Source organism: Amblyraja radiata, chromosome 15 (assembly GCF_010909765.2).
Source record: "Amblyraja radiata isolate CabotCenter1 chromosome 15, sAmbRad1.1.pri, whole genome shotgun sequence".
NCBI classification, from domain to species: domain Eukaryota; kingdom Metazoa; phylum Chordata; class Chondrichthyes; order Rajiformes; family Rajidae; genus Amblyraja; species Amblyraja radiata.
The window spans coordinates 7,804,018-7,823,162 of record NC_045970.1 but is presented as its reverse complement, the minus strand read 5'-3'; the positions used below and the strand labels follow the sequence as shown (position 1 = coordinate 7,823,162).

General features: G+C 46.7%; 1 protein-coding gene across 2 annotated transcripts in view; it reads left to right on the top strand.

Annotated features, from left to right (window-relative positions):
• Positions 1 to 14,358, top strand: part of LOC116981004 (cytochrome P450 26C1) — a 34,539-nt gene extending 20,181 nt beyond the window's left edge. For both annotated transcript variants that reach the window (XM_033033592.1, XM_033033591.1), the window contains 2 exons: positions 2,525 to 3,115; positions 13,387 to 14,358. In XM_033033592.1, the coding sequence (XP_032889483.1) occupies positions 2,525 to 3,115; positions 13,387 to 13,755 (960 nt within the window). In that variant the 3' untranslated portion in view covers positions 13,756 to 14,358. The remainder of the gene's footprint in view (positions 1 to 2,524; positions 3,116 to 13,386) is intronic.
• The last annotated feature ends 4,787 nt before the right edge of the window (positions 14,359 to 19,145 follow it).

Below are 19,145 nucleotides of genomic sequence, written 5' to 3'. Positions count from 1 at the left end.
AGGTAGCCGGTTCGAATCCCCCTTGGAGTGCCTACTGTCGTTGTGTCCTTGGGCAAGACACTTCACCCACCTTTGCCTGTGTGTGAATGTGTGTGAGTGATTGGTGGTGGTCGGAGGGGCCGTAGGCGCAGATTGGCAGCCACGCTTCCGTCAGTCTGCCCCAGGGCAGCTGTGGCTACAGAAGTAGCTTACCACCACCGAGTGTGACTGAGGAGTGAATGAATAATGCGATGTAAAGCGCCTTGAGTATTAGAAAGGCGCTATATAAATCCCATCCATTATTATTATTATTATTATGAGAACGAGTTGAGGGATTTTTGGAAATAATAAAGGAATAATGTCGAGAAATTTACAAAAGATATGTAGAATGGCATCACCCATAACAGTGGCAGTAAAATAGAAATGATGTTGGTGAAAGGCTGCTCGCCAGATTATTAGTTGAATCCATCCCATCCCACACCCGTAGTTAAGGTACGGAGGGAGCAAGATGGTAAGTTTAGATATTCGCATCTAGGCTCAAAGCGTGAATAGAGATAGATATTTCACAATGTCAAGATCAACCAAAGCAAATTTGAGTTAGATTTTTTGAAGTGTAATAAAATTCAGGGAATGTGACCATTGTAATTGAAGTAAAGCAAGCTGTCGTTAACTGGTGGTAATTCAGATTCAGATTCAATTTTAATTGTCATTGTCAGTGTAAAGTACAGAGACAACGAAATGCATTGTACAGGCAGGTTACAGTGATGTAGTGTGTAAGAAGGAACTGCAGATGCTGGTTTAATCCAAAGATAGACACACAAAGCTGGAGTAACTCGGCGGGGCAGGCAGCATCTCTGGAGAGAAGGATTGGGTGATGATTCAGGTTGAGACCCTTTTACAGACGTATGTTCTTAGAGTAATGTAGTAATGGCCAACACAGAAAGAGGCCGCATCTACTTTTTGAAGTAGAACAGTGCGAACTTGATACAAGGCAGAAACTCGGCATCACTGGACTCATGTGCTGAAGAAAATGTGTCCAACGTACATTGTCAATGTTATTATTTTGATTTCATATACTGGAACGTGTCGAATCTCAGTGTGGAGCATACGGGAGGTATATGGGATGTAAGACATAGCAGATCCAGAAGAACTTTCAGTCATTGAATTGGAGGCTGTGGAGGCTTTTTTTTTTTTTACCATTGGCTGCTTCCTGAGCATTGACATTGCACAATGGGATGGAATGGAACACTTTATTGTCACATGTGACAAGTCACAGTGAACTTGCCCACCCAAGGTATGCAAAGAGTCGCCATATAAAGGGCACTGACAAAGTTACAAAGTACCCCTGCCCACTCCTCCTTTGTCACCCCCCCCCCCTCACTCACGGTGGTCTTCCCACATCGGGTCCTCTATTGATCTTCCCCTCCCCTCATAACAAGATGATGTTACGTTGCTTCAACAGATGCAATACATGCTGAACATTAGGTTGCAATGCTGTACAACTGCGGGTTCATGTGCAGCAGTCACAGTGCCGACTGTGCATCTGCAGTAATGTGAAATTCCTGCTCGTGTGGGAATCCAGCGACAAGCTAATGAATCCCCTTTAACTACACCCACCCAGAGGGAGCGGGTGCCTGCCTGGGGGATGCCAAGTCAATTGTGTAGATGGGCAGTTAAATGGCCCAGGCATAGAGGGCTGCAGGTTACCCATAGAGGCTGGTCCATGGGATCAGTGGAGATAGCTGGGTAGGGAGCTACTGCGGATGCTGGTTTACACTGAAGGAGTAACTCAGCAGGTCAGGCACTTTCTCTGGAGAGAAGGAGTGGGTGACGTTTCTGGTCGAGACCCGAAGAAGGGTCTGAAGAAGGGTCTCGACCCGAAACGTCACCTATTCCTTCTCTCCAGAGAAAGTGCCTGCCCCGCTGAGTTACTCCATCTTCAGTTTGTGCCCATCATCAGTGGGGATACCTACTTGATGTTCTGGAGAAACATGGTGTTCCCACGAATGCTCATTGACTGCAATAATCGAAGGCGTTCCCATCAGCTTTAATAGTATAGAAATGAACCCTTTGGGTCTCAGCGCCTGGGTTGCGGTTCTGTCTATTTTCCAAAGAGGGATGAATTTGACACGGCTTTTAATCGCTCCAGTGTTTAACTATATAACCATATAACAATTACTGCACAAAAACAGGCCATCTCGGCCCTTCTAGTCCGCGCCGAACACTTACTCTCGCTAGTCCCATCTACCTGCACTCAGACCATAACCCTCCATTCATTTCCCGTCCATATACCCATCCAATTTATTTTTAAATGAAAAAATCGAACCTGCCTCCACCACTTCCACTGGAAGCTCATTCCACACAGCTACCACTCTCTGAGTAAAGTTCCCCCTCATGTTACCCCTAAACTTTTGTCCCTTAATTCTCGAATCATGTCCTCTTGTTTGAATCTTCCCTACTCTCAATAATGACGTGTGATAGCTTCTTGCTCCGTGCATCCGTCAGCAATTTACCTCTCTCTGTCTCTGTCTCTGTCTCTCTCTAGGAATCTGCGGTGGAGTTGATCTTCGCCGCTTTCTCCACCACGGCGAGTGCCAGCACCTCGCTGGTGTTACTCCTCCTGCAGCACTCGCAGGTGCTGGCTAAAGCCAGGCAGGAGCTGCGGCAACACGGCCTGATCCGCAGCTGCCAGTGCGACCAGCTCCCTGATCCCCGGGATGCCGAGACTCGCCACGGACACGGCCCAAGTGAGGAGCAGGCGGGCGGGATCTTCCACGGGAACCAGCGGCTTGTGGCCGGAGAGAATGTGGCCAGGGACAGCAACGGCCTTCCTGCTCTGGACAACCCCGCCCGCAATAAAGAACGGCCACAAATCCGCACTGACCAACATCCCAGCTTCGCCCAGGGTAGCGAACACCTTCGGCCTCCCCCGTCTGGGAGCCAGGAAGCGGCGTGTCCCCAGGCGGCAGCGGCGGGGACTGGACGGGGAGGTGGTTGCGAGGACTGCCAGCGCTCTCTGAGTCTGGAAGTGTTGCTCCGTCTGCGCTATCTCGACTGTGTCATCAAAGAGGTGCTGAGACTGCTTCCCCCCGTGTCCGGAGGCTACAGGACAGCGCTGCAGACCTTTGAACTGAACGTAAGTGAACATCTAATGGACACAACAAGCTGGAGTTGCATCTGGCCATCCAGTCAAGGGCATAGTGTGGAGCAGGGGACTGAGCTCACAGGACTCAAGTGCTCCTATGTTGAAGGTTGTCAGGTAGGGAATGTTCCAATTGTGGTCTACTGACGAGGAAGTGGAGGATCCAATTACTAGGGATGAGCAGAGACGTAGTTCTCTGAGTTTGATGATACGTTTGAAGGGGACAATGGTGCTGAACACTGGCTGCATTCAATGATGTGTTCTTATTGAAAGCAGACACAAAATACTGGAGTAACTCAACGGGTCAGGCAGCATCTCAGGAGAAAAGGAATAGGTGACTTTTCGGATGGAGACTCTTCTTCAGGGTCTGGGGGAAAGGGAAATGAGAGACATGGGCAGTGATGTGGAGAGATATAGAACAAATGAATGGTTAGCTGTGGGCTAGGGTGAAAACGAGTTACAAAGTATTAAACTAATAGACAATAGACAATAGGTGCAGGAGGAGGCCATTCGGCCCTTCGAGCCAGCACCACCATTCAATGTGATCATAGCTGATCCATCCCCAATCAGTACCCCATTCCTGCCTTCTCCCCATATCCCCTGACTGCTATTTTTAAGAGCCCTATCTAGCTCTCTCTTGAAAGCATCCAGAGAACCTGCCTCCTGAGGCAGAGAATTCCACAGACTGCTGGGGAAGGCAGTGTTTGCTTACATTTTCGGAGTTCATCTGTTTAGGGGTGACTATTCACCCACTGTGTGTCTGTGTTGATTTTGACAGAGAGCAGTCCGATTAGTCCCTTTCTCCACAACCTTGCAAATGATCTTCTTTCTAGCATTTATCCAATTTCCTTTCAAATGTTTTTATGTCATTTCATCCATTAACCAGGTTATAATAATTCACTAATTTACAATAGTTTTTCTTCAGTCAATTACTTTCAATGTGGTTCCTAGTAGCATTTTGTTTCCAAATACACGACACCAGCCTTAAATATCAAGATCCATTCTTTCAGGGCATTAGTTGGCGTTCGAGTATTAATGTGCATAAAGGGTCGATTTGGTGTAGGGTGGGGGGGGGGGGGGGATATTCTGTTCAATAGATCTTCTGTTTGGGCTGATGTCTTTAATACATTTAAGTATTTCCTTTTATTGTATTCCCATATGCACACATTCATAAGGGGTCTGGCCCACTGGTTCAAGAATATTTGTTGACAAAAACCCAAGAACTTTATTTCTATGTTTCTAACTTCCTTACTTATAGAAGCTGAACAGAGCAAACTTGATAGCTGGCAGGACCGATTGTACTTTGACCAGCGGTAGTGAAGGGCTATCATCTGGGGGAATGCGATAATGGTACAATTCACGATGGTAGAGTTTAGAGCTGGATAAAGCTCCTGTAATGAACCACTCAATAAGAAATCAGGGGTTCATGAGGAATCCTGTTATGAAGACAGTTGTCTCCAGAGCATCACTGACGTTGACCTATTGCCCTACTTGAAAATAATTGCTGTTATTAACATTTTTTAATAAAGGAAGAACTTTCTGGAAATACTGAGTTCTGAAAAACACTCATGCACACAATATATTAACTCTTCGACTACTGAGTATGTCCCTTGATAGGCAGGTAGAGGCAAGGGTCTGCAGATACCGGTTTACACACAAGGGCCCAAAGTGCTGGAGTAGCGGGTCAGCCAGGACATGCGTAGGTGAAAGAAGGGTCCACATCCAAATGCCACCTCTCCGTGTTCTCCAGAGATGCTGCTTGGCCTGCTGAGTTACTCCAGCACTCTGGGTCCTTTTGAGCTAGTAGAGGTGTTACTGGGGCTCAGATACTCTCCCATTGGCTCTCGAAACGCTTCAAGTCAAACTAATTAGTAAGATATTGGTAATGATTTCCCATTGTCATGTGCATTGAGATACAATGGAAAGCTTTGCAAGTGTGCTATCCGTTCAAATCATACTCATCATGAGTACAATCAAGCCACAAACAAGAGAAGAGAAAAACACTAGAGGCCAAAATATAGTGTTGTGCCATTATACCATTGAACAAGTTTAGAACAAGTGCAGATAAAAAAAGAGCAAGGTCTGCAATGAGGTAGATTGGAAGATCTCGTAGCTTATTAAAGAACATTCAGTATCTGAAAACAGCAGGGGGGAAGCTATTTGTGAATTGGTGGTACATGCTTTCAACATTGTTCTGGCCAAGCGGAGAGAGGAGAAACCTTGTCTATCTTCTGCCCGATGGGAGGGGAGGGGAGGATAGGGAATGACTGAGGTGGAACGTATGCTTTATTATGTTGGCTGCTTTCTCAAGGCAGCATGAAGTGTGTAGGGTATTATTACTGGCCAAGCATGCAAATATTCTGAGTTGCTCAAGTTGAAATCCAGCAGAATGTTTGTGCCTGCAGGGAATCACAGATTCTTGACTTTGTCAACCTCTCCCCAAGCTTCTTAGGCTTAAGTAGATAGTTATAAATATGTGAGAAGAACATGTGCTGCCAATCAAACCTAACCCCTGGCTCTGGAGATTGTGACCATAATAAACAAAAGCAAGCAATTTGACTCTAGACTCTAATCCACCATCCAATGCGATCATGCATGTTCATCCTATCTCACTGAATGCCCCATTCCTATATTCCTAGTTGATTTCATTTGCAAATGTAGGCTTAGCAGCTACACGTTGTGGTATAAAATTCCAAATATTTATAGCCATCAGCGCAAAAATCCTTCTCAGCGTCATATGTGTTCAATTAGAAGGTTGCTTGTGCTTCTGAATGTCAGTGAGAATAGACCAGTTATATTCAACTCCTCCTCAGAAGATAATCCCTTCATGACAGAAATTGGTCTAACAATTCTATATGGCACCAACTCCAGGGCAAATATATTGCGGTCATTAATTTTTCCTTACAAAGTGAATAATCTAATTCCCCAAGTTGTGCTGTTTGCCACTTCTACGCCAACTCAGTTGACCTGAATAGGTCACTACTCACTCAGTGCATCTGTCCTGCGGTTCACTTTCCCACCAAGCTTTACATTGTCAGCAAAGTCAGATACATAATATTCTGCCCTTTACCTTGTTGACCAATACTGACTCCAACTAGCTGGTGCTCAACTCTGATCTTTGGCACCTGTCACTTGTTTATTCCTGTTATTTCCTATTTATTTATTCTATTAAATATTCTTATTATTATTAAAAATTAAATATTGTCATTTATAATTTATATTTATAATTTATAAATTGGCCTATTTATTTCTATTATTTTATAGGCCTTCAATCAATTCTGTGCATTCTGGTATAATATCTTCAATACTATCTTTGTTATAAATCTGTCCTTTGAACGATCATAAATACTACATCCACAGCTATCGAGTTAGTTGCATATTCAACAAAACTTGCATTTATCAAATGCATTTTCTTTTCCCAAAAATCTATATTCACTCCAGCTAAACTACTTGGTTGTGGAGATGTATAGGAAGGAACCGCAGATGCTGGTTAGCACCGAAAATAGACACAAAATGCTGGAGTAACTCAGCGGGACAGGCAGCATCGATGTAGAGAAGGAATTAGTGACATTTCCGTGTCAACTGACTCTCAGTCTGAAGAAGGGTCTCAATCCGAAACGTCACCCATTCCTTCTCTCCAGTGATGCTGCCCGTCCCGCTGAGTTACTCCAGCATTTTGTGTCTATCTTTGGTTGTGGAGTTTCCATATCTCTGCTTTGTGATTCAAAATTAAGCAAAGTGGAGGGGTGGGGGGGGGGGGGGGGGGGGGGGGGCGGACGGACAGCGTGGACCCGATGGGGGGCAATCTTTGAGTCAATGAACAGACTCGACTTTTGATTCGACCCCTCCCCCCGTCATACACTCCCCCCCCCCCACACCCCCCGTGCGGCCCAGTCGGACTGAAGATGGTGGTGCCCAGCATTCTCTTTCAAGCTGCTGCTGCTGTTACCGTTGGCAACCCCCAACGCAATATTCCACCACTCACCAGGTCCCCCAGCACATCTCCCGCAAGTCTCTGGGATGTGAGATGAAACCAGAGCATCCAAAACAAACAAGCATGGTCATAGAGAGAATATACAAATTCCACGTGGACAACCGTATCTCTTGTTTCCCTTATCCCTAACCAGTCTGTAGAAGGGTCTCGACCCAAAACATCACCCATTCCTTCTCTCCAGAGATGCTGCCTGTCCAGCTGAGTTACTCCAGCTTTTTGTGATCCAGAATGGATTAGGGGTATTAGCTACAAGATGAAGTTAGACAGACTTAGGCTGGAATCCCAGAGGTTGATGATAGAAGTATATAAAATTATGATGTGGTAGACAGTCAGAACCTTTTGCCTCAGATCGAAATATCAAATGCTAGAGGTCATAGCTTTAAGGCGAGCTGGCAAAGTTTAAAGGGGATGGGTGGAGTAAGTTTTTTTTTAAGAGGGTGTTGAATGCCTGAGATGTGCTGCCAGTGGTGGCGGAGACTGATATATGGTAGTGGGATTTAAAAGACTTTATGATCGGCACATGGATATGCAGGGAATGGAGGGATATTAATTCTGTGCTGGCAGATAAGAGTTGTTCTTGGCATCATGTTTAGCACAGACATTATGGGTGGAAGGACCTGTTCCTGTGCTGTACTGTTCTACGTTCTATGATTGTGGAGATCATCAGTGATAGGAGTATAATTAGGCCATTCGGCCCATCAAGTCTATTCCGTCATTCAATCGTGGCTGATCTATCTCTCCCTCCTAACACCGTTCTCCTGCCTTCTCCCATAGCCTCTCACACCCGCATTAATCGAGAATCTATCTATCTCTGCCTTAAACATATCCACTGACTTGGCCTCCACAGCCTTCTGTGGCAAAGAACTCCACAGATTCACCACCCTCTGACTAAAGAATTTTCCTCATCATCTCCTTCCTAAAAGAAAGTTATTTACTTCTGAGGCTACGACCTCTAGTCCCAGACTCTCCCACTAGTAGAAACATCCTCTCCACCTCCACTCTATCCAAGCCTCTCACTGTTCTGTACGTTTCAATGAGGTCCCCCTCATTCTTCTAAACTCCAGCAAATATAAATAGGCCTAATGCCATCAAACGCTGAACTGAACTGTGTCACCAAGGTTGTAAGGCAGCAGGTCTGTTTTTCCCCTTTGCGATAAAACCCAAATTACCATTTAACTTCATGAGTGTTTGTGTAACCCGTGCATGTTTATTTTTTGAGTCTGGCGATTCAGCCCATCAAGGCCCCAATTGTCTTTGGTGAAAAACATTGTCATCTTTCTATCAAAGCAGGGACGGAAACCGCTGTCAAAACATGGAGGGGACGGGGGGGGGGGGACACACAATGTCTTGGCGTCCACGCGCGCATGCGCACACTCACACGCGCACACGCGCGCGAGGCTTCGGAGGCGCAATCCAGCGCTAAATGCAGCTCAACTCTGCCTGTCTCACCGGGTTAACCACAGCCCTGTCTGGACTGACGAGATACCAGCGTTGCTTCTCCGCGCTGGCCATATTTCCCGCAAGTCCAGGAAGGGTTGTCGGGACTGGCAGAGTTAGCTGGGTTTAGCGCTGGCCCGTCTGGCTGCCGACCAAAGATATAGCGGAGGATCTTTGCTGCCGACCACTCTGGCCACCCGCGGGGGGGGGGGGGTTACTCGGGTGCGGACAGGACAGCGCGGGAGACCCGGCCGGGATCATCCTGGCTGCGGATGAGGAGCAGGTCGGTGCCATGTCTCCCTCCTCCAAACACCACGCTCTGTCCTCAGTCCCACCCCCACTCCTCCCTCCTCCAATCATTGCGCTGAATCATCATGTCCCGCCCCCATTGCCTGCTGACCGACGTCTCTCTCCTCCAATCGGCGCCCTCGATCATCAGTCCCATCCCCACTGTCTCGCGAAAAGCGGAGATTTCACCGTATTTTTAAATCCGGATTACAAAAACTTGGGGGGGATGTCCCCCACCTCTCAAAACATGGAGGGGACGTGTAACCTCTGCCCCCCCCGGGTTTTAATCAAAGTGTATATGGGAATTGACAATGAGGGATGCCATTGCCAGCTACATCCTCACCCTGCCAACACACAAACTACAGAAGCACCACCAGCCACAACCTTGCACACTTGCTCACCTTCTCCATCTCACTCCTACTCCCGTTGCTCACTTGCTTATCTAACCTTCTGTCATCGGCAAAACTGAGATAAAAATCTGCCTTTGCATTTTAGTTATTGCGATAGTGGAAGAACTGAAGGTTGATGCCCGTGTCATCTGGCAACTAACTTATCGCCTGAAATTGACCTGTTTATTTCCCCTTTCCCTCTGTTCCACAACCAGCCTGGCAGACTCTGACCTTTAACGGTTGTGGTAAATGTCACCTTGTATTCACAGATCAGCACAAAACTAAACTCAACTGCGAGTAACCAGGATTGGTCAGTGCGTGCGCTGTTGATACTTGGGGAGGCTGGAGGTGTAGGCAAGTGGGTCGCTGGCATCGTCCCATTGTGCAAGAGATGGCTACTGGCTATCGGCTCAGCCCGACGTTGTACTGTCCCTAGACTCGGAGCTGCGTCCGGGTAAACTGCCTGGACTTGGCCGTGACCGCGGCAGCGAAACTATCGTGAGGAAGGCTCCGCCAAGATTGGAATCGCCTTTCTCCGAGACATTTTTCATTTTACGGGATGTGGACGCGGCGGGCGGGCGGGTTGACCACACTTCAATGTCCCCATTCGGAGGAGGCGGGTAGAGAGGCAGTGGCGGTTCTTGCGTCTTATATAGGCGAGTAAGGAAGGTATGTTATCCCTGAAGGACGTGGGTGAATTTAAAAGGGTTTTGTTAACAACCATCTGGTAGTTTCATGGTCACCATCCCTGAGGATGTTTAAACACCATGTGGGTTCAGATAGCCCACTGTTAAGTCCAGTGCAGCTTGGCCAGGGTGTAAGTGTGCGCTGGCCTGGCCTTTCCCTGGTGTAGATGAGCCGGGACCCGTCTTCCGTGCATCCACAACTCACCACCCGGCACACATGCAGTCCACACTGCTTGTACCGGGCACCAACGACAGAGCAGGCCACCTTGTCGTGTACCATTTAGAGTGGCGCTCCACGCAGTGGTGTGAGGTTCAGATGATGAAGTACCAGTCGGCCTTTTGCATGCGGCTCCTGGATGCCATCATTTTTCTTTGTGCTCGGCGAGTGCAAATGTGATTAATAATATTGATTTACATGATTTGTATTTAGGAATCGTAATGTAGAAATAGAAATTTTAAATATGTATTTAGAAATATGTATTTAGGAATCGAGAGGCAATAGTGTTTAATTGTTATTTGTCCGACAACTGAACTCTTACTTCAGCTCAACTGGCCTGTAAACGAAATAACACACACACACACACAGAGACAACATATAATGATATAGAAACAATAAATTAATCATATTACTAAGTAATCATAATAGAACAAACACCCAAGTGCGGCCAGAAGCGCGGTTCACAGAAGATCATAGTTTTTGAGGTTATTTGTTGTGGTGTTCAAGAGCCTGATGGTTGTTGGGAAGAAGCTGTTCTTGAACCAGGTGGTCATCGTTTTCATATTCCTGTACAGTCTTCCGAATCCCATAGCAAAATGAGAGCGTGGCCAGGGTGGTGTGGGTCTTTGATGATATTGGCAGGCTTTTTGAGGAAGCGCCTTACATAGAGACCTCTTCGATGGTGGGGAGGTCAGTACCCGTGATGGACCGAGTAATGTCTAGCATTTCTGTGTCTCCTTCGTTCTGGCCTTTCAACCCAATCGGTACGCTCTCCACTATTCATCAATAGGAGTTCATACCTAAATATATCCAAATATACAATGAATATAATCATTTATTTAATTCTGAGAGGCGTTAAATTCTACGAGGCTTACTTTCAATAATTAGATTGCACCATTTACCCTGACCAATGCGTCTCTCATTTCTATTTATCTGGCTTATTTAAACAGAAAAAAATCAAAGGCAAACATGTCTCTGCATTTCTAACTGCACACACGATTGTATGTGAGGGTCTTCGACCTGAAACCCAACCCTTAACTCTGTCTCTTCCCTGCTGAATGTTTCCAACGTTTTCATTTTATATTCCCATCACCTGCATTTTTTGTTTTTTGTTTTAGAAAGTTTATTAATTCTGTGACCATTTCCCCTCAGGTTATCCTTTACTTCAAGGGTGTTAATTATCCCAGCCTTTGTTTCCATTTGGCTACCTGCGGATGCTGAAGTCTTGAGCAAAAGACAACATGCTGGAAGAACTCAGTGGGTTAGGCAGCATCTGCAGATGCTGCCTGACCCACCGAGTTCCTGCAGCCCTTTGTGTTTTGGCGGCACTGTTCACGGAATCTGTCTCCAATCAGTTCTATCCTGAAGTCCACGGGTTATTTTGCCCATTTGAAACAAATCATTTTTTCTTCAATCAGTGTCATGGCAGAGGTGTCCCAAGGTAAGTGTAGCATCTCCAAACTAGGACCTCTTGCTCCAGTGCCCAGTCGATATCAACACGCAGTCTCCAAGAAGAGTGCAAGCTTCGGTGAGCTAATCTACAGTATATTGTCAAAATCACTTGTTAACCACCTCTGTCCAGAGTCAGGTATATACAAGTGTCACACACAGTATTTGGCACCTCAGAACATTGTTCCCAACACGTGTGTGTGCATGAAGTGAAAAGGGGAACGCGTTTATAAAGAACAATCGTCTCAATTAGAGGCACATTTACTCTAACACTGGATTGAAAATTGATGGTTAATCCCACGACCGATCGCTTCGCATAGCCCGGGATTGGTTCACTCCTGAACCGCTGTGGGTCTCCGCGCTGACTAGTGCTGCATGTGTCACCAGTAGCCTCAAGCTTGCCCTTCTTGAAGATGTCCGTTCTTGCACACTGCCAGCTGCCATGCATTAGCGCAGCCAGGAGCACGGCTCGATTTCACACAGCCCTGCACTCCCTTAATCCCTTTGTTTTTCGGCTTTGCTCCGTTGGTTCCCCATTCTCCAACAGATCCAGATCGAAGAAAAGACACAACGTATTGGATGTGTAGGAAGAAACTGCTGATGCTGGTTTACACCGAAGGTAGACACTGAAATACTGGAGTAATTCAGCGGGTCAGGCAGCGTCTCTAGAGAGAAAGAATGGGCGACGTTTCTGCAGACTCAGTACTGACCAGGCAACGGGTCAGGCAACATATCTCAACCCTTGAAGTTGCTCCCGACCCGAAACGTCATCTATCCTTGTTTCCCAGAGATGCTGCCTGGCCCGTTGTGGTACTCCAGCACTTTGTCATTTTTGTAAACCAGCATTTGCAGTTCCTTGTTTCTAGAATGAGATGGAAATTCCTCCGTGGGTCAGTCCCACGACCCCCGCTAATTATTGATTGTTCTCGCGACCACCGGCTACTCCCTCAATTATTGTTCCCTACATTGTTGGTGTTTCTGCAACTAACGTTGGAAGGGACTCTTTAAACCAATAACCCCCTTTCTATTTTCCTTTAAAAAAAAAAAACGAACTGTTCTTATGCCTCTACACTTGTCCCCTCTTTCCGAAATCTTGTTCTGAGTGACTGTCTTGCAAAATGCTATAAAGCTTTCTTATCCGACGGGAACAACCAGCGATGTAATGTGTCGGAAGGAACTGCAGAAGCTGCTTTAAACTGAAGGTAGACACAACATGCCGGAGTAACTCAGCAGGACAGGCAGCATCTCTGGAGAGAAGGAATGGGTGAGTCTGAAGAAGGGTATCGACCCAGAACGTCGCCCACTCCTTCTCTCCAGAGATGCGCTGTCTGATCCGCTGAATTACTCCAGCATGTTCCGTCTATATTCGGTTTAAACCAGATAAGTAAATGCTTTAATCCTGTCTGTCTGATGCAGCGGTTGTCAATGGTTCGGCTGAACACTTTCGGAGGTTTTAATGAAACAGTGGATGAAAAGTGACGGGCTATTTGTAACAAAGCGGCGTGAGGCCGCGTCGGAGAGGCAGGGCTGTGCGAGGTGGTCAACGGGTGAGTGGGGAACGGTGGGAGTTTGTGGGCTGAAGCGTATGACAGGAGTCTATCTATCACGGCGGGGTAGAACTGCCCCAGAGTGGTCAGTGAGTTTAGCGGCAGCTTGCAGAGGGTGGAAGAACGAAAGCCTTCGGGAAATGTGGCGAATGAATACAGCATGATATTACTGAGTGAATTAAGTCTATGTCACAATTTTGAATAACGTGCCTCTAGCACTGCTTGCAGTTACTTGCATTCTCATTCTCTCATTCACAGGGTTGTCAAATCCCCAAAGGCTGGAATATTATATACAGCATTCGGGATACACAAGAAACTGCCGCTGTCTACCTGAATCCGGACAGATTCGACCCTGATCGCTTTGGACCCGAGCGAGATGAGAGCAAAGCGGGCAGATTTAATTACCTGCCCTTTGGAGGTGGCGTTCGGAGCTGCATCGGGAAAGAGCTGGCACGGGTCATCCTGAAAACACTGGCGATTGAATTGATCAGCAGTGCGCACTGGGAACTGGCCAGTGCCGCCTACCCCATCATGCAGACCGTGCCCGTGGTACACCCAGTCGATGGGCTGAAGGTTCGCTTTCGCCGCTTGAACGATAAGGAAAAATGCAACCCCGTCAAAGAATAGCGGGGACAGTGTATGGCAGGCAGGCTTGGAGGGCGAGTTAACTAGTGCCCAACTATTGTGGCATCAGGAGTCGTGGGCAAATCTATGCCAAACGATGTTGTCTTTCACAAAATGTAAGTGCGAGACGCCGTATAGTATGGACTGGCATCAGAGCTCGGCTGAGGGGTCCACTGCCAACCATTTCCTCGCAGCCAAAGATCGATATCTGATAGTCTCCATATCTAACTGTTCGCTGAAACTCACGTTGGTTTCTCTCGATAATTCACCATTATGTAAACGCATTTGAACAGTGGACACCAATGACCCCGTCGTAAGGCACAGTACTTCATTTACGCACTTATACATGAGCTGCAAGCTCATTTTCTGAGCGTGCAAGCTACGAACTGAAAGCTGGAGTATCCCGACTTAACTGTCGCGGATTGACATTAAAATATGGTCCTTCGGCGAGTTCCTACCGTAGGAAAGGCTAGGGAGATCTCGGATTTTGTCATTTTGTCATTTCCTTTTTATTTCCAGAATGTACTTCGTTTGATTCTTCAAGCGACAGAAAAGGGGGCCAAAGGGATTCATGTATATTGTAAATAAAATAAAATATCAGTAGGATTTTTTTTTCTCACGCTGGCTGTCACTCTGAATAGGTTATAAATACTACAGCGGGTGCAGCAGCATCTATGGAGCGAAGGAAACGTTGCCTATTTCCTTCGCTCCATAGATGCTGCTGCACCCGCTGAGTTTCTCCAGCATTTTTTGTCTACCTTCGATTTTCCAGCATCTGCAGTTCCTTCTTAAACATATAAATACTACAGCACCTCTTTCATTCAAATCCCACACCCCGTGGTGCATCCTCGCTGCCCTTCCACAATATTCGCTGTCTGGCATGGTGGTGGTGGACTGGGAGGATATGGAATGTGGAGAGAGAGGAGAGGGCAGACTGGGGGATAGTAAATGGAGACGAGGGTGGAATGGAGATTATGAATGGGGGGCGCGGCGGAGAGGGTAGAGGGTTGTGAATGGGGAGCAGGATAGCATGTAGTTCGTGAATGGGGAGAGGAAAGAGGGAAAGGACGGAAGATTGTCAATGGGGATAGGAGTGGATGGACTGAAGATTGATTATGGAGACCAAGGTGGAGAGACTTTACATTTAAAGCTGGCCTGAACCTTGGCTGGAATTTGGGTTATATATATATATATATTATTATCTTTGCTCTTTTAAAACAATGAACATTTATTTACGTGTTAATTTGTTGTTAACGTCTCCCAGCCAACAATGATACATTCTACATTTTCCTTGAATTTCATCCACGTTGTTCTATTTTCACACCTTACACTTGCTTATCTATGTGTATCCCCCTCCGCTGACATCAGTCTGAAGAAGTGTTTAAGAAAGAACTGCAGATGCTGGAAAAATCGAAGGTAGACAAAAATGCTGGAGGAACTCAGCGGGTGAGGCAGCATCTATGGAGAGAAGGAATAGGCGACGTTTCGGGTCGAGGCCCTTCTTCAGACTGATGGGGTGGGGGGGTGGGGGTCGAAGACAGGAAGAGGTGGAGACAGTAGGCTGTGCGAGAGCTGGGAAGGGAAGGAGGGAGAAGGCAAGGACTACTTGAAATTAGAGAAGTCAATGTTCATACCGCTGGGGTGTAATCTACCCAAGCGAAATATACGATGCTGTTCCTCCAATTTGCGCTGGGCCTCACTCTGGCAATGGAGGAGGCCCAGGCCAGAATGGTCGGATTGGGAATGGGAGGGGGAGTTGAAGTGCTGAGCCACCGGGAGATCAGGTAGGTTAGTGCGAACTGGGCGGAGGTGTTGGGCGCTGAGCCATGGATAATATTCAACTCATTAAGCTTATGGGCACGCCAGGTATCTTTCCATGAGGTCACTCGGGATCCTGAGATAGTATTTTATAATAGTGTTTAATAATAGTGTTTGATTTTTAGCGAGGCATTTGCCTTGTGCTACCTCGTTATCACATTCTCCATTAAAATAATTTGGCTGAAATATCTTTACCTTGAAAGTAGATGTCACTCGATTTTAAGTGCAAATTATGCAAATTTCAATTTTAAGTGTAGCTCATTGCAAAACCAGACTTCCATGTCTGACCCATATTTTGGGTCACAAGGGCCTGGACTTTTCTTGGCAATAGACATGAACTAATTATGTCATTTTCCAGATAATACTTTTTTTCTATCCGTACCAACATAAATTGGAGGTCCCTCCGCCAATACCTACTGGATCTCACGGTGGCTAATCATTTTAACTCCCCTTCCCATCCGCCGTTTACCTTTCTGTCCTGGGCCTCCTCCATTGCCAGAGTGAGGCAACACGCAAACTGGAGGAACAGCGCCTCATATTCCGCTTGGGTAGTTTACAATACAACGGTGTGAACGTTGAATTCTCCAATTTTAAATAATCTCTAACTAACCCATCCCACTCTTCTTCCCCACAATCCCACCCCCTTTCCTCCCGTGGGCTCACACTTATTTCACCCCTCACCACCCCCACCCCCTACTTTCCTTCTCCTTGCTTCAAAATCCGCAACTCTTCAAAGCTGTCTCACACCTGTTGTTCTTATCTCTGGCCTTTTTTTCCAACCATTTACCTGTCAAAAAAAAAACCCTCGCCTGTGTTACCCTATTATCCAAAGATCTTATAGGAACTTTGCTATTACCTGCCATGCTTTGTCCTGCCTCTTCCCTTTTACAGCTTTCTTCCCCCCTCCCCCATACAGTCAGTCTGAAGAAGGGTGTCGACCCGGAACGCCACCTATCCATGTTCTCTAGAGAAGCTGCCTGACCCGCTGAGTTGCTACAGCACTTTGTTTCATTATGTGAATTAACCAGCATCTGCAGTTCTTTGTTTCTACTCATTAACATTGGAGCTCAAACTGCATACAATGGCCATTCTGGAAGAATTGAACAAAACCAGGAACACAACTTTCCAGTCTGAAGAAGGGTTTCTGCCCGAAACGTTGCCTATTTCCTTCGCCCCATAGATGCTGCTGCACCCGCTAAGTTTCTCCAGCACTTTTGTCTACTTTCCAGCTCGTTGCTTTACTCCATATTTATAATTACTCTTCTGACAGCAGTCGACCTGATAAGATAACTTCTGATCTGCCTCTCGGCTGCTGAAAGTCCTCAAGTCAAAAACGTGCAGCAACCAGCATAGACTGTTTTCTGCAACCTTGCGCTGCTGAGATACTCATTATCTCAGTGAGGGATTGTGTGCTGCATTTCAACGCTGGGGGCATTATTGTCTCAAACATCATGCGCTACGACAAAGGACATGCTTACCATCCTCCTCACAAAGACGCGTCACGTTCACTGCATCATTTCAAGACCAACTCCAACAAACAGGGTCCTCCACCGTCCAGGGATCCGCGGTTCCTCCAGTTTACGTGTTCCCTCACTGACACATGCGGGAGTCTGCAGGGCGATTTTCATACTTGGACAGCTCTGACTATGGAGTACAAGGTCTTCTTGGCTCTCAACCTCCTCACTGTAGTTTCTTTGCTGATGGCCACGGTGAGTCTGTTTACCATTGTGTTACACCCTGCAATAGAGAGGCCACCCAGATATAACGCATTCACAACAAACTTAATGCCACTGCTCTGACTGCAACGAGGAACATCCAGCATTTTGGGGCATTGAGATTTTCCAGTATTACTGGCCTTTCACAAAAAAAATGGGCAGCGTTCGGCGGCAAACATGTACAGATCCTGAAACATTTAATCAACAGGGGCATGTTTTAGTTGTACAATGCACATTATGCGAAATTCTTCATATTTCGGATGACTGGGTGTCTTCTTTATCAAAGGGAGACAACGTTGCCGGAGATGTTCTGTGGTCAGATCTATTTTAGGTGATGGGTCATGAGCAAGTCCTATCCTCTATTTGTATAACTGCTTGCATTAGTGTGCACTCTAATCCCGACCCACAGCAACTGGGGGGCAGATATACGGGGCATGCAAGGAGAGTCAAGAGTGTTTTATTGTCATTTGTCCCAGATAAAACAACTATATTCTTACTTCAAGGTGGTAGTGGAAATGGCCGCGTGTACTCTCAGTAGGAAAGTGAATTGTTTGCGCCAATCCATGCATGCACTGCAGTGCAGAGCAGGCACGTGTGGAGACTCACTCATCATCTGACCCATGCCACCAGCCGATGCCAGAGGAAGAGCAATACGTGGAGCAGTAAGAAGAGGACTATCTATCAGGGAGTGTGTCTGTTTGCCAGCTACTGCCTTATCTCTTAGTTGGACAGAGGAGAGTCAGCAACGCCTAAAACGAACTATCGTATAATGGGCTATGGTGCGAGGCAAGTGACCATCAGGGGTTACGGGGAGAAGGCAGGAGAATGGGGTTAGGAGGGAGAGATAGATCAGTCATGATTGAATAGCGGAGTAGACTTTATGGGCCGTATGGTGTAATTCTGCTCCGATCACATGACCTTATCACCATCTCCATTCACCATAATTTACCAGCAATCACCAGGCATCTGAAATCTAGACGACACAAATTTCCCCCACACGCTGCTGAGCAGGTCCACTTCGACTGAAGTTAATCTGATTGCATGAACCCCAGCTCCGAGTACCCAATAAAGGCTTGCTCCAACATCTATATATTTTACTGTGAATTGACACCCAGATAACTAAATTCAGGGTATAAAATAAAAAACAAACAAACATGTTCTGCTGTAACTCATCGGGCCGGGCAGCATCTCTGGATGACATGGATATCGACGGGTCGGGACCCTTTTCAGACACAATACGCCACTACCCGAAACGTCGCCCACCCATGTCTTCCAGAGATGCTGCCTGACCCGCTGAGCTACTCCGCCACTGTTATTTTAACCAGCATCGGCAGTTCCTAGTGTTTACAGTGTATAACATACATTTTCCTGCCAGGATATTGGTCCACATTATGGGATACTTATTTCCTTTTGGTGAGACCACAGCAAGCAAATGGATATTGGTCCCTTATTATGGAGGAAGGAACAGGCTTTCGACACACGGGCCACGCACCCCACCATCGGCAGGCATCTCATTGACTAAGGTGGCTTGGGTGAACGTGGGAGTGATCTCCCGTTCCTTTGCAGCAGAACAGGCATCTGAAATCTAGAAGACCCAAACTTCGGTCACGCGCTGCTGTTCCGGTCCACTTCTACTGAATGTAACGCGGCCGTCATGTCGAGTATGTCTTCTCGGCAACCAACTCTGTTACAGAGTGAGATGCCGGGAGAGAGCGACGCGAAAGAGAATCCGGTTGCACCAGGATTGGTGCAAATTTAGTTTTATGCAATGCTTTTTTATTCGAACTGTTACACAATCCTGCATTTTTTCCCAGAGCACCGAATTGGCCACATTGCATTGATATGAAGCATCTACTTTCT